At 41.0% G+C, this 15959-nt stretch overlaps 1 protein-coding gene across 4 annotated transcripts in view; it reads left to right on the forward strand.

The window, feature by feature from the left end:
- creb5b (cAMP responsive element binding protein 5b) overlaps window positions 1–15959 on the forward strand; it is a 70255-nt gene that overhangs the window by 25214 nt on the left and 29082 nt on the right. For all 4 annotated transcript variants that reach the window (XM_047362015.1, XM_047362014.1, XM_047362013.1 and 1 more), the window contains exons 6-7: window positions 12784–12910; window positions 14467–14577. In XM_047362015.1, coding sequence (XP_047217971.1) covers window positions 12784–12910; window positions 14467–14577 — 238 coding nt within the window. The remainder of the gene's footprint in view (window positions 1–12783; window positions 12911–14466; window positions 14578–15959) is intronic.

A 15959-nucleotide genomic window follows, 5' to 3' on the forward strand; every position in this document is an offset into this window, starting at 1 on the left:
CCCAGTTGTTTCCATTACATACAGGTCCTTCTCAAAATATTAGCATATTGTGATAAAGTTCATTATTTTCCATAATGTCATGATGAAAATTTAACATTCATATATTTTAGATTCATTGCACACTAACTGAAATATTTCAGGTCTTTTATTGTCTTAATACGGATGATTTTGGCATACAGCTCATGAAAACCCAAAATTCCTATCTCAGAAAATTAGCATATTTCATCCGACCAATAAAAGAAAAGTGTTTTTAATACAAAAAACGTCAACCTTCAAATAATCATGTACAGTTATGCACTCAATACTTGGTTGGGAATCCTTTTGCAGAAATGACTGCTTCAATGCGGCGTGGCATGGAGGCAATCAGCCTGTGGCACTGCTGAGGTCTTATGGAGGCCCAGGATGCTTCGATAGCGGCCTTTAGCTCATCCAGAGTGTTGGGTCTTGTGTCTCTCAACGTTCTCTTCACAATATCCCACAGATTCTCTATGGGGTTCAGGTCAGGAGAGTTGGCAGGCCAATTGAGCACAGTGATACCATGGTCAGTAAACCATTTACCATTGGTTTTGGCACTGTGAGCAGGTGCCAGGTCATGCTGAAAAATGAAATCTTCATCTCCATAAAGCTTTTCAGCAGATGGAAGCATGAAGTGCTCCAAAATCTCCTGATAGCTAGCTGCATTGACCCTGCCCTTGATAAAACACAGTGGACCAACACCAGCAGCAGACCATCACTGACTGTGGGTACTTGACACTGGACTTCTGGCATTTTGGCATTTCCTTCTCCCCAGTCTTCCTCCAGACTCTGGCACCTTGATTTCCGAATGACATGCAGAATTTGCTTTCATCCAAAAAAAGTACTTTGGACCACTGAGCAACAGTCCAGTGCTGCTTCTCTGTAGCCCAGGTCAGGCGCTTCAGCCGCTGTTTCTGGTTCAAAAGTGGCTTGACCTGGGGAATGCAGCACCTGTAGCCAATTTCCTGCACACGCCTGTGCACGGTGGCTCTGGATGTTTCTACTCCAGACTCAGTCCACTGCTTCCGCAGGTCCCCCAAGGTCTGGAATCGGCCCTTCTCCACAATCTTCCTTAGGGTCCGGTCACCTCTTCTCGTTGTGCAGCGTTTTCTGCCACACTTTTTCCTTCCCACAGACTTCCCACTGAGGTACCTTGATACAGCACTCTGGGAACAGCCTATTCGTTCAGAAATTTCTTTCTGTGTCTTACCCTCTTGCTTGAGGGTGTCAATAGTGGCCTTCTGGACAGCAGTCAGGTCGGCAGTCTTACCCATGATTGGGGTTTTGAGTGATGAACCAGGCTGGGAGTTTTAAAGGCCTCAGGAATCTTCTGCAGGTGTTTAGAGTTAACTCGTTGATTCAGATGATTAGGTTCATAGCTCGTTTAGAGACCCTTTTAATGATATGCTAATTTTGTGAGATAGGAATTTTGGGTTTTCATGAGCTGTATGCCAAAATCATCCGTATTAAGACAATAAAAGACCTGAAATATTTCAGTTAGTGTGCAATGAATCTAAAATATATGAATGTTAAATTTTCATCATGACATTATGGAAAATAATGAACTTTATCACAATATGCTAATATTTTGAGAAGGACCTGTATTACAGTCAAGCTAAAAAAAAAAGCCACTTTGATTAAATGACTGCAGTACACATTTAGGAAAATATCATGTTATTTATGATAATACAATATTTAAAGACATCTTTAAATATTTCTTGTAATTTAAGACACGTGGCTTGTTTCCCTTTATTACCGTTTTAACTACATAATGATTGATTTCACTTGTGTGGATGAAGACTTTAGAGGATCAAACATTTCCTGTCACAACCATTTGGGAATTTTATTTGATAGATCAGCACCAAGAAGTAGATTCTTGTAAAGTGGAAGAAGTGGAAAATGATGCATGGTTTTAAAAATGTTTTCTTTATAAATGAAAAGTGCAGTGTGCATATGTGTTTCAATGCAGTTGTTGTCTGAAGGCTTTAGAGGTTTGTTAGAGAAAATGGATGAACAGCATCATGAAGACCAAGAAACAAAGCAGACAGGGTCATGGATTAAGTTGTGATGTGATTTGAAGTAGGTTTAACTTTGAGCATCTCAATCATTTGAAAATAGAAGGATTATAGCTCCACTGCAAACCTACAAAGACATGGCCATCCACCTTGACCAACAGGGTGGGCAAGGAGGGCATCAATCAAAGAAGCAGTCGAGAGGCACCAGGTTAAGGTTTGTCAAAACTCCTGTAATGGACACAGCAAATACTGTATGTGGAAGAAGGTTATCTGGTCAGATGATTAAACTTTCTGGCCTCCCCTCAAAATGCTATGTGTGGGAGGAAATTAGCCCTGCACCTCAACCGAGCACACCATCCCTACAGAGGAACATGGTGATGGCACCATCATGCCATGGGGATGCCTGCTTTCAGCAGGGACAGAGAAGCTGATCTTGGCTGATAGGACGATGAATGGAGCTTAAGATAAATGGCAACAAAACAGTAAAACCTTTTAGTAGATGCAAAAGACTTGAGACCCAGGCAGATGTTTGGTGCCCAGCAGGACAACAAACATAATGATGCAGGAGTTTCAAGGAACTTGGTCAGATCAAATCATTTGTAAGAATGGCCCATTCAAAGTTCAGACCTAAATCCAATTGAGAATCTGTGAAGCCTGGGCTATTCTACAAAGTTATGTTAAATATTGCAGTGTCTAGATGTACAAAGCTGGAATCAAACAGTTCCAAAAGACATACAACTGTAATTGTAGTGAAAACCTGTTTCACAATATGTCGACTCAGAGGACCTGAATATAAAAGCACGCCATACTTTTCAGATTTCCTTCCCCTTCACAAATATCCAGTATTTTGTGTTGGTTTCATGAAATTCTGATAAAATACATTAAGCCATTTGGTTGAATTGTGGGAAAATGTAAGAGGTCCAAAGTGTATGAAGACTTTAGCAAGGCCCTGTCAGTTAGAAGGTGAATAGTACAGTAAGTGCCAGTGATTCATCATTTACCATCAGTGTGTGAACCTAAAAGCTGCAATCCTCAAACCACTGAATGCTTTTGTCAGGAAGTTTTGGTCTGTGACCATCTAACCAACACATGTTTTGAGGATCTTCTTTAGGACTTCTATTAAAAGAATATAATTTCAATAGATTTGCAGAAATGAGCACATTTCAAACAAATTTGAACTTGTGATCCATGATTCTTATGTATGGTTGGCCTCATCTCTACAGATAACCTTTGAGCATTCTTTCACATTAGCTTGCATTATTGGTGATGTTCCACCCTGGGTGCACGGCATGCACCATGCTAAGCTTTATAGGAAGTCAGATTGTGGTTTTGTTTCCCATGCTGCTTTAAATGCACACTATTTTTCACACCTTACTTGCCCAGCTACTTGTGGTCCTTGTTTTTGCCTTTAAGGGAAGTAGCGCAAATACACGTTGCTCTTCATGCGAAGCCTAGGGTGATAAATAGGTTTGCTGTAAGGCCCTTGTGTCTTTGCAGAGAGATTTGGTGGTATGTCGACTGATTATTTAGGACCATGGTTTGCTGTCAGTTAGTGACGTCTGCCAAATGTGTGATTTATACAAAAAAAATGGTTGGGAAAGTACATTTTGTTTGGTTTATTTAGTAATAAAGCTTGTGATTGTTCAATGTTTAATACAAGGTAAGATTCTTTAGAATTTTGTTAATTTGTATGCAAAATATTTTGCATAAAATCTTATAACCTGTGTTAATGTATCTATGTGAGTACGAGAGTAGATAAAAAGAAGGGCTTTACATAGAACAAAAATTAACCTCATCAAATTCACTATTCAAACTAAACAATATTTATTGTTGCTTTTTATGAAATTGGGTTTCACAAAACTGTGATAACGATGGATCTCCATGCTTCGTGCAGAGTGTAGGGCCTTTACAAAATCTATAGATAACCCTTATGCTCGGATCTGCCTTTCCATACTAAAAGGTGAACTCCCATTCTACATTAGGCCTTCATCATATGCAGTGAGTGGCAGTAGTAGATAGACGGCTGTATGTAGGGTAATAAATTGTGAAAATTAAAAGACAGAGAGAAAGCAGGATGTACATCTGACCTGAATTAAGATGAGCTCATTGTGTACTGCAGTGGGTTTAATAGTGCGTTTGTAGAGGAACGCCCAGACTCTGTTCCCCTCTCATTCCAGCGGGCCTGTGTCATCTCTGCCCCGGGGCCACCACACATGCAGGCTCCTGCAAATGCAACTCACACATAGGGATGTGCCTTCCTTCTCTGGGGGAGTGCATCATGGGGAAGTGTGGAGAAGGGGGGATCAGAGGTGGACACGGAGGAGGAAAAATGGGATCAGAGGTGGACAGAGAAGAGGAAGAGGGGTATTAGGAGGTAGATGGAGGAGGGGAAATGAAGGATCAGGTGGGTGAAGGAAACTCAGAGAAGAAGAGGGACATTAATATACCAAGAGGATGGTCCCTTGTTCGGGGGTGGAGGGAAGGACAGAACACGTCTGTACAAGGAAAGGAAAAGATACATCATGTCTGGATGAAAGAGAGGATAAAATAGTATTCGAAGAATTAAGGTGTGGAAAAAATGTTTCAAGATTCTAAAAAGGACGCGAGGGTGGAAATAAAGAGCAACAACAGAAAACGTGAATCAGAATAAAAGGAAAGACGTTCAGTGAGGCACAAACATTCACATATTTCATCAGATTTATTAGCATGTTTGTGTTAGATGGGAAGAAGCGGCAATGGAATGTGAGAAAGTGAAAGGAGTTGTTTGCCAGCTGTTGGAGGACCAGTGTTGACAGATGCCAGGTTAACTTCTTCAGAGATGACTTATGCTAGTTACATTTATGGATTCGCTGCTGGTATAACTGTACCGACATGATTTTGTTGACAGTAAAAAAACAGACTTTGCTCTTCTCAGCCTAAATTCAAACAGCACCGCTTTGGATGAACAGGGGCATGCAAATGAATTCATAACCCTTGATCATTGTGCCACATTACAACAACATACTGCAATGGATTTTAGGCTTAGACAAGCATCATTGCCAAATGGGTTTAAAATTTGTTTTAAATAAAAATCTGAAAAGTGTGGCTTGTGTTTGTATCCAGCCTGTCTTAGTCAGTACTTAGGAGAACTACATGTGGCTACAACTACAACTGCAAGTCTTCTAGGGTATGTTTATTCTTCTTTGCCATATAGCTCAAGCTTATTCCGACACACTTGCTCTGACTGGAGGTGAGCCTCCACCCCAACTGAAATTGCTAACCAGCTTTCATGCCAACAGCCCACAGCATGATGCTGCTCACTGTTAAAGCGTTTTTTGGGTTATTTGATGACAGCATCTGTGCTGCATTCCCTGTATAGCTTCTGTTTACTTTTACTATTTAAAGTTTTCTTTCAACAATGGGTTTTTTCTGTCACTTTTCCTTAAAAGCAGTTTTGCTGTTCTGTCAACAAAGTTTTCCACCTTAGCTGTGGATCTCTGCTACTCATGTCTTGGTAGGTTTGCATTTGTATAATATTCTCTCTGTTTTTAAATGAGGCATTCAACAGGGGACGGCACGGTGGTGCAGTTGGTAGCACTGTTGCCGTGCAGCAAGAAGGTTTTGGGTTGAAATCCCAGCCTGGGATCTTTCTGGAATTTAGATGTTCTCCTCATGCATTTGTGGGTTCTCTCCTCCCACAGTCCAAAAACATGACCGTTAATTGGTCTAAATTTTCCTTAGGTGTAAGTGTGTGTGCGTGCATGGTTGTTCATTCTGGGTCCGTATTGCCCCGTGATGACTGGCGGCCTGTCCAGGGTGTGCCGCGCCTCTCCCCTATTGATTGTTGGAGATAGGCGTCGGCCTCCGTGAAACCCTGCATTGAAAATCGGGTATAGACAATGGATAGATGGATTGAACAGAACATGTTTAAAGTTTGGTATGTAGATTTTTTTATCTGACCCTGCTTCAAACTTCTCCAACGTTATTCTTGACATGTAGTGTGTGTTTCTTGTTCATCAGACTCAGAATCAGCTTTATTGGCTAAAACTGTGTGCACAAAAAAGGAATATGACTTCCGTTTCAAGAGCTCACAGCGTACAGACATTTAGTTGGAAAATATAAACATTTGAGAAAACAAAATATAGAAAAGGGAAAATTTTGTATGTGCATGTACGGCCATTTTTGTTTTCTTAATATCTAAAGAAAGAAAAAACAGAAAGGGAGGTTGTGATAATGTAAATATGTTTATTTTGTTGATTACTGTGGCTGTGAGGTGTTCACTGTGTTCATCAGAGAGACAGCCTGGGGGAAGATACTGTCTCCGTGGTGACTCATTTTTGAGTCTGACCAGCACCTCTTGTGGAAGGTTGTACTTCTTAAATTGCCGGAGGAAGTACAGTTTCTGCTGGGCCTTCTTCTGAATAGTGTCTATGTGTGAGGACCAGTTCAGGTCCCAAGAAAGTGTGGATCCTAGGAAATGGAAGTGATTCACGGTAGACACAGTGTTGTTGAGGACAGTGAGGGGAGCCAGTGTGGACAGAGTTCTCTGGAAGTCCACTGTCATCTCCACAATCTTGAGCGGCTTAAGCTCCAGGAGGTTCTGACCGCACCAGTGGACCAGCGATCCACCTCCTGTCTGTTTGCAGACTTGTCATTGTCCTGGGTCGGGACCAATAACAATGGTGTCATCTGCAAAACCTTCACAGAACAGCTATATTTATGCTGAAATTCAGTTACACACACGTGGACCATGTGTACTAATTAACCTATTCTATAAGAACACTGTTACACTGGATTTTATCTTTAGGAGAATCAGAGTAAAGGGGTTGTAATACAAATGCTTTTCTAAATTTTGCAAACCATTTTCGTTTTCCTTCCACTTCACAATTATGCGCCACTTTATGTTGGTCTAACAAATAAAATCCCAAACACGACAAAATATGAAAAAGTTCAAGGCGTGGGAATACTTTTGCAAGGTGTTGTATAATGAAGCTAATTGGTAAAAATTGTTATTGACAGCCGTTCATCAACTGTACTTTGGCAAGGGTTGACTCAGTTTGTGGCCCCCTCATGTGAGGACACCCCATCCAAGATGCTTCCCAGTGAAGCTCCCTCGCCGCATCCATCTCATCTCTAGCCCGCTAATAAAAGTCAGGCTGTGTTGTAACCCATTACAGCTGATTTATTTGATCAGATTCGTATTATTTCCTCAGTCCAAACCCCATGGCACTCCCCTCCCACCAGTGATTAAAGGCAGTAAATCAGGGGCAGGTCCTGTGCAGTGTTTACTCTGAGAGCTAGGCAGCTGCAAGCTGTTTGAGGCCCTTGTTTCTTTCTCTGTTTATCGCTGTTCCCATGGCGACTGCACCACCATCTCCCAAATGTCTGGAACTTGGCCCTGGGCTGTTTTGGTTACGTTCAAAACTTTTTAGCTGCTGTGTCTATCCCGAGCTCACAGTGACTTCACCCAGCAAGGAGCCAGTGCAGCGATGCTGGATGGGTCCAGGAGAGAAAGAGAGGGAAAGTGAGGAGAGGAGAGGAGAGGAGAGGAGAGGAGAGGAGAGGAGAGGAGAGGAGAGGAGAGGAGAGGAGAGGAGAGGAGAGGAGAGGAGGGAGGGGCAAAAATCAAGGGGTATGAAGGCACTGGGTGGGGGGAGGGAGAAAAGCTAAGAGCATTACATCATTGCTGGAGCGGAGTCAAAAAGGGAAGGACGTGAGTCAGTGGACTGAGTGAACCTCTCTCCGTCTCTTGGGCGCTTTGGATGACGGCCAGGCCGCTTGTGTTTTAAGTCCCTGCACTTGAGTTGGAGCTGGGGACCGGGGAGGCAAAGCTTGGTGTATGCAAGCTGCAGGTTTGGTTAGAGCAGAGAGACTTGAGTTCAAGCATGACAACCCCCGATGGGGCCCCTAAAAGAGTCATACAGAAATAACAAGACGAAAAAGGGTTGTTTTCTCCTCCACTACGAAAAATATACCAGAAAAGTGACAGTCGAACAAGAGCGCAAAACACAAAGCAAAAGAGGGGTTCAGGCAAGTACAGAAGATCCAGTTATGATGTCATGGTGGAGTGAAGGTGGGCGGCGTTGGTCGTACGGTGGTGGTTCTTGGGCGGGGATTGAGAAAGAGAGCGAGGCACTCAGTAATGTGAGAGTGCAGGGTCAGGACTGTGGAGTGTCTACCTGCTCCCCCCAGGGCCCTACGGCACAGGCTATTATCAACCCCTCAGTAGAGGCTGTTATTATTCACTCATATACAGACACATGTTCCCACAACCCAAAGTATGTATGTTTAAAAGACATTGTTTCTGCCATTTTAACAGCTTTTATTAAGTATACAGTTGTGTTTGGGAAGCTTCAACAGTTTACATTTTTTATAAAGTGTTGAGGCAGATTACAAGCTCCAGTACATGCTAACCTTCAGAAGAAACAGAATAGCTCTTGGAATAATTCAGTTCATTCAAAACTACTTTTGTGATCAGATTATCTGGTAAAAACTGTATAAAACACAATGTCCTAAGATTAAGGAAGTGGTTTATACATTTAAGCTATACATTGTATCATGTCTTATGGCCTCTGAGACGTCTTACCATCTCGACAGAGCTAGCGCAGAGAATTACACTGAGGAAGAGCTGTCAGATGCTTAGTGTTGTTTTTCCTTCTAATGAATAGGCAGACTGTGTTTTTGTTTCTGAGATGGTGACAAACACAGACTTTGTGTTAGCTATGCAAACAGACAGGTGCAGAAGGACAGCCTATAAATGATTCAAAGCAAGAGGCTACATACCTGTGGTGTGTCCTATTTGAACTCTTATTTTGTAGCCTGTCTGTGGAGTGCTATTGTGATTTTTCCTCTGGGGTCAAAAGAAATGGAAGTCAGGCTCAATAATCTATAAGGCATATATTCTTACATCCATAACTGCAGTGTCCTGCAAGTGTTCATTCCCTTTTATCTTATGTTACATTACAGTGTAACTGAAGTGTGTTTCTTTGGAATTTTACATGGTAGACCAACACAAAGTAGTGCATAAGTGTGAAGCAGAATGAAGATGATGCACTGTCTTTTAATGTTTTACAAATAGAAATCTGTACATTTGTATTTAGGCATAATGAGGTAAGAATTAGTAAAACCACTTTTCGCTGCAATTACTGCAAGTGGGTTGGTGTACCGCTCTTCCAGTTGTATATCTGGAAGCTGAAAGTTTTACCTCTTCTTTGCAAAATAGATCAAGCTCAGTCAGATTAGATGGAGCACATGTCATGACAGTAATTTTCAAGTCTTACATTGGATTCTCAATTTTATTTAGGCCTGGACTTTAACCAGATCATTCAGACACATGAATATGTTTTGATCTGCCGCATTCCATTGTGGCTCTGATTATATGTTTGTGGCTGTGGTTCTGCTGGAACAGGACAACCTGAACAGGTTTTCTAGCCCTATATTTAGCTCTACCTTTCTAGATATTCACTCTGTCCAGCTTCCCTGTCCTTGTTGAAGAATAATATTTCTACAGCATGATGCTGCCACCACCATGCCGTTCTGTGGCTATGGTGTTTTCAGATTTACATACTGGCTAGAACATTTAGTCTCTGCAGGTCCTCCAGAGTTACCATGAGTTTTTTTTTAGTTTTTTTTATTGTGTCCTTCTTATTCCACTTTTCAATTATGCACTTGTTGTTTGTGTACTACATAAAATACATTTACGATTTTCGTTGTAATGTAGAAAAGTTCAAGGGGTTTGAATACTTTTGCAAGGAACTGGGTATGCAAGAAAATATTATAATTTGACTATTTATAATTTGACAAGTGAGCCAGACAATAAAACTAAAGGAAAATAACAATTTAAACCTGGACTATTTAGAATGCTGTAAATATATATCTTTGGTTCATGAAGATTTAGAGAATTTTTTCAGCCTAAAATCTAAATTGCTTAAAACCAACACTTGAAGCTCTTGTTTTGTGTACAGAGCCTAATAAAAATCATTTAGCTGCGTTCGCAAACATACAAGCTAGTTTTTATTCACCACCCAACTGTTGCCTTATTCTTTTGGGAATAGTGTAGATGTAAATGTGAAGCCACGCTACATAGCTCATTGTACTTTCATGACCTTTCCCATGTGGAAATGCTTGGATTTGCAGTGTTGCTCAGGTGTCATAAGTGCTGTTAAATGGGTTTGATTGTGATAAATTGGGATGTTAGACAGGACTGACATGCAGTCAGATGGTAATAGTCCTGTGTGTGAGTGTGTGTGTGTAGCAATCAAAAACGTCTGAGGCATAAATGCTCATTTTTACGTCTGGAAAAATACAGGTATTTATTCAGGTGGGGGCTGTTCGCTCTGGCGCACCCCTCTATTTCGCCATCAGTCCTTCACCGCTCGCTATTACGGTAAATTAGAATGTGATGTTGTCGATTGATTTCATGATTTTATTCAACACGGCTTACCTAAATGCTTCTTTGCAGTCCTAGTTTTTTAATGCTCGAGAAAGCTGAGCTTTATTGACCGTCGAGCAGCAGCATTCATCCTGATGATACTGATAAGTGGAGAATCATTGATTTCACTACTGCGGGTTATTAAAAAATCATGTACTGAGCGCTGTTTTTAGGCTAAGTGTAACTTTAGGCACCCATGTGTCCTTCAGCTGGAAAGTGATGTTCTGACAAGCGGGGATTTAGTGGCAGTTGTATAAATCTGACAGCGTGCAGATGTAGGTAGTGTGGTTTAGCCATGCAATTGAGACGTGACCCCTGTCATTAGCCGAAGATTAGTGCAAGCCGCTCTGCATTTTCTTATTTATGGTGCTTTCAGTATGCATTGGCCAGTTGTTCTGAACACTTTTTTGTGGTCATTGAAGAGGATATTCCCCATTGGCTGCAACACAGCTCATCTCATGTGGTTGCTACAAAAAAATATTACTCATTAAATATGACCAGCTTATTCTATTCCATGATAATATATATATATATATATATATGTATATATGTATAAGTGCATCCAAAATATGTCCACAAGCACAAACAAGTTGCTAAAAAGGCACAGACAGCAAAACTGTACTATCATTATAAACCTTAATACTTTATGTGAGATTTTGTATAATCTGGGAGAATAAAGTATGTTTTTTGTTCTATTTTTGACATTTGTAAACCTGCTAGCCACCAAAAGTATACACTAGTGTACTTAATACAGATACCTTATATTTACTAAAACCTGTTGCTGTTTAACTTTTAGGGAAGTGAAAATAAAAGTGGACCACATTAAAAGATTAATTGCTGCACCAAATTAATTATAGAATTAAATATAAACAACTACTAATTCACAATAGAGCATCATATGATCTCTTTTATGTGTTTCTTCACCTTATATATTTTTTATACTTTCTTGTTTTTAGTTGCATCCAGTACTGTGTTGTTTTATTTTTAAAGACATCCTGTGGTATTTGTTTATAATAAATATAGAAGGATTTAGTTTATATTACTCTATAATTAAGTCAAGGGAAGTTTATTTATATAGTGCTATTCAGCAACAAGGCACTCGAAGCGTTGTACATGAGGAAAAACATTACAATGATACAGAAAATCAAACAACAGAGGTAATGGCTGGTTGATACACTGACAACAAGTCTGTAATGTAGTTTGGTGCTAAGCCATTCAGTGATTTATAGACTAACAGAAGTATTTTAAAGTCTATTCTCTGAGCTACAGGGAGCCAGTGTAGGGACTTTAGAACCGGGGTGATGTGCTCCACTTTCTTAGTTCTGTCTGATCCACTTTTTAGGCAGACCTGTGAAGACACCGTTGCAGTAATCAATTCTACTAAAGATGAACGCATGAAATAGTTTTTCAAGGTCTTGCTGAGACATGAGTCCTTTAATGCTAGAGATGTTCTTTAGGTGATAGAAGGCCGACCTTGTTACTACCTTCATGTGCCTCTGAAGGTTCAGGTCTGAGTCCATCACTACACCCAGATTTTGAGTCTGACTGGTGGTTTCTAGCCGTATTAACTGAAGCTGTGTGCTAACTTTTAAACGCTCTTACTTTGGTCCAAAGATTATTACTCACGATCAGTGGTTAGAGGGTCAAACGTATCTGCCAATAATTAGAACTCACTTATCAAGCACGTTTAAGACCTTTGTAGTTTTGTGCCTGAATTCTTTAGGTACAAAATTGAGCCATCTGTCGTGAGGCGTTTTGTACCAACCATGCGTCCGTTTGTGCCTGCCAGGGAATGTGTTGTATTCACTTCGACAACTGATGACTTTAAGTCATTTTCTAAAATTTTGTCATAGTCTACTGTAAAGAAATGGGACTGTTACATCAGCCAGCAAGAGGTTGCCTGGAGTTACTTTGATTCGATCAGTGGTTATAATTTGTCATATTTCAGCAGAGCTGACTGCTCAACCAGTGATCAGAACCAAAGAAAAAAAAAAAACAGGATGTAATACCAAGTTTTCAGCAAACAGTTTGCAAAAACATGTAATTATAAAAGACATTTAAACATTTTTATGAATACAGAGACATAAAAAAGACAAAATTTACTAAACGTACTTCACTACAAAGGGAAATAAATGTATTAGATTAAACTAATTGTAACAGAATCCTTTAGTTGTAGATGCAAAATGGACATAGGATGGAACAAAATGTGAACACTGACATAAAAACTAGCAAACTGATCCAGAGCTGGTTTGGAGGATGTTACCCTCCTAGGTTACAGTCAGTATAACAGTACAACCAGATGTGATGATGTGTGTGAGGGTGTGTGTTTACCTGTACTTTCAGGCCTGTCCCTGGCTCTCTGTCCTCACTACTGCATCTACGAAACAGACAAAGGCAGCCTCTGCCAGCCTCCATGCCTGGAACCCTGCCCGACCCAACCATGCCTGGCTCCTCGGCCGTGTTGATGCCTGTGAGTGTAACAACAGATTACAGTGCATGTTCACTTATTGAGTCCACTGTACGTCCTGTACGGACTGCATGTGGGCTTGTTATTAGGGATGTTTTCTATCACTATTAAAGTTACTGACCTGCAGAGCAAATCGTCTCCTGCGGGAATGAAGGATTCGTCCTGTGCGTTTAGGTTTTAAACTCTTGTCTTTAAAAGATTTAGAACCACAGAACAGAAATAATATCAAAAGAAAGCTCCTCACATCAGGATATAACATGTGTTCTCATTGTAACTCAAGACAAGCTGTGTTTATTGTATGGAAAATGTCCCTCCCATGTTTATTAAATTAGGAGCTAAGTGATTTGGGGGAAGATTGACGGCTCAGGAAAGGGGTGCAGGTTTGGGTGATATTTTTACACAAAACACACTTACTGCAATTAAGGTTGTGTGTCAGGTTCTAGACCTGAGTCTCTGCGGACACAGGGTGGAGGCAACACGAGGGGCCATTTTTTTTAGAGACCACCACACCAGCCAGAGAGCATGGAGGCCACAGCACTGTTCTCTCCCGTACATATATACATAGATATGCATTTAAACATTGAAACAAAGGTTTCTTCTTTCCCGCTTACATTTCATGGTAAACGCTACTCACATTATCGCCCCTGTACAATTGACCTTTCACCCCATTCAGCTTACCCAGCTGATTTCCTCACATTCAGGCCTTAGGTGTCAGTCAGAGGCAGAGCACATTAGCACACACAATACTGACCAAGGTTTGATGTTTTACCCTTACCAGAAACTCACCACAGGACTATCAGAAAGACACACACATAGATGCACCGCACACTCCTTTTGCACTGGCTTCCTGTGTTAAGTCCCTCTGTTGTGGCTTCCTGTTTTGGGTCAGCTCCAGTTATCATCACACAGAGCTGTGCACAGCCTGTCATGTGAAATCAGGCTCTCATGCTCTCTCATCTCATCCATCGTAGCCCTGTGGGTATGAGAAAGAGTCTCACATTTTTGCTCTGATGCTCATTTTGTGACAACAGTCATGGAGTCTCCTCAAAATTGGAAAAAATAAACAGAATGTCAGCATGCAATTCTATGGATACATGACGCCTTACAAAATTATTCATTCTTCTAGAACTTTTTTACATTTTCACGTTACAGCCAAAGGTTTCTATTTTACCAGACAGACCAAAACAAAGTAGGGCTTAATTGTGAAGTTACAGGAAATAAACACTGGTTTTCAAAACGCTTTAGAAAAACAACCAATGCAATGTTCTCAAGTGTTCTCTATCCAATCTGGCTGAGCAAGTGCTATTTCACATAAAAAAGGGACTTTCTCCAAAAGGCTTCCAGCGAAATGTGGTTCTACAAATGCATGTCACACTGTTTAGATTTTTTACTTGCGCAAAATTGTTACAGCCATATCATGTTCTTTTACTTCAAGATAATGCAGTACTTTGTGCGGGTTTGTCACATAAAATCCCAACAAAATGCATTAAGGTTTGTGGCTAGTAGCGGGAAAAAACTACCTTTAAGTGTGATTATATTCTTATTCTTTTTGTCTTTAGATGGAGAGACAAATGTCCATGGGTTCGAATATGATGGGCATGCAGAGCCCCGCCCACAGCAACTCATGCTCCTCCACTCACGTTCCCTCAATGCACTCAGAAGCCAAACTGGTGAGTATATGTGCAAGTATCCACATGGATACCTACTGATTTCTGCACACACAAACACACATGTGTTGCAACTTTCTTTTCCACTGGGCTGTGCCAGCAATGCTGTGCTCTCAGGACTGTGTGGATTTCATCATTCGGTGTGTAATCAAAGCTGAGTCTGAACCTGCCAGTGCAGCGCTGGCTACTTTGGCTGGAATAATGGGCCCTTTATGTGGTTGTGGCTCGCTTGCCCACCAACTGCCTGATGTATATCTTAATGTACAGAACATGTTCTGTAGGTCCTGCAACTTGTTAGCACTAGTTTAACGCTGTGGGGAAAAAAAATCAAATGACCTCATCCTTCACAATGCAGGCAGTTACAGCAGTGGGAATGGGATGTGGATGAAGAAGCAGAAAGGCTGAAAGAACATTGGGTTTGTAAGTTAAAGAGGCATGAAAGATAAATAGCGAAGCAAGAGTTGCTGGGAAGTTTATAGGATTGTTTATTCTATCATTTGCATACAGTACTAATAATCCAATACTTAATCACTTTTGATTGACTGCATTCCTGTGATTAATGTGCATTCCCCTGGAAAGGTTTCGGACATCAACGAATATATTTCATTGGGACTTTCTGTGATAGAAGTGCATATTTGTGAGGCAGAAGGAGTAAATGGTAAATGGACTGAACTTATATAGCGCTTTTCCAGTCATACAGACCGCTCAAAGCGCTTTACACTAGAGCCACATTCACCCAGTTGCACTCACTAACGCTCACACATTCATACACCGATACGCAGATCGGTAGGCAACTTGAGGTTAAGTGCCTTGCCCAGGGGCACATCGACCTATGGCAGGAGGAAGCTGGAATCAAACCCACAACCTTCTGATTGCAAGACGACTACTCTTCCTACTGAGACACAGTCGGGGTGACAGTTGGAGTGATACATTGTCCTGAAAATCTTTCCAAATTAAAACCTGAACAGTGCAATATGCATTTGTATACATCCCCCATGAAGGAACACCATGTACAACCACCGTTTGCAACAAGTCTTTTGATGTATGTCCCAGTTGCTGTTTTTGAAAAATCTCAATCAACCTCAGTCAGATTGGATGGACAGCATCTTTGAACCTCAAATTTCCAGTCCTTCCACATATTCTCAGTTGAATAAAGCTCTGGGGTTTTTAGGGATGTTGTTCTGCTGAAAGGTGAACCTCTACCATAAATGTTTCGCAGCCTAACGTTTTTCTTTTCCAGGATTTTAATATCCCCACAGCATGATGCTGCCACCACTATGCTTCACTGTGAGGATGGTGTGTTCAGGGTAAAGTCTTAGTTTCCACCACACATAGCGTTGTTCATGTCGGCCAAGAAGTTACATTTTTGCCCCAGCTAAGCAGAA

The sequence above is a fragment of the Girardinichthys multiradiatus genome, chromosome 3, assembly GCF_021462225.1.
Source record: "Girardinichthys multiradiatus isolate DD_20200921_A chromosome 3, DD_fGirMul_XY1, whole genome shotgun sequence".
NCBI classification, from domain to species: domain Eukaryota; kingdom Metazoa; phylum Chordata; class Actinopteri; order Cyprinodontiformes; family Goodeidae; genus Girardinichthys; species Girardinichthys multiradiatus.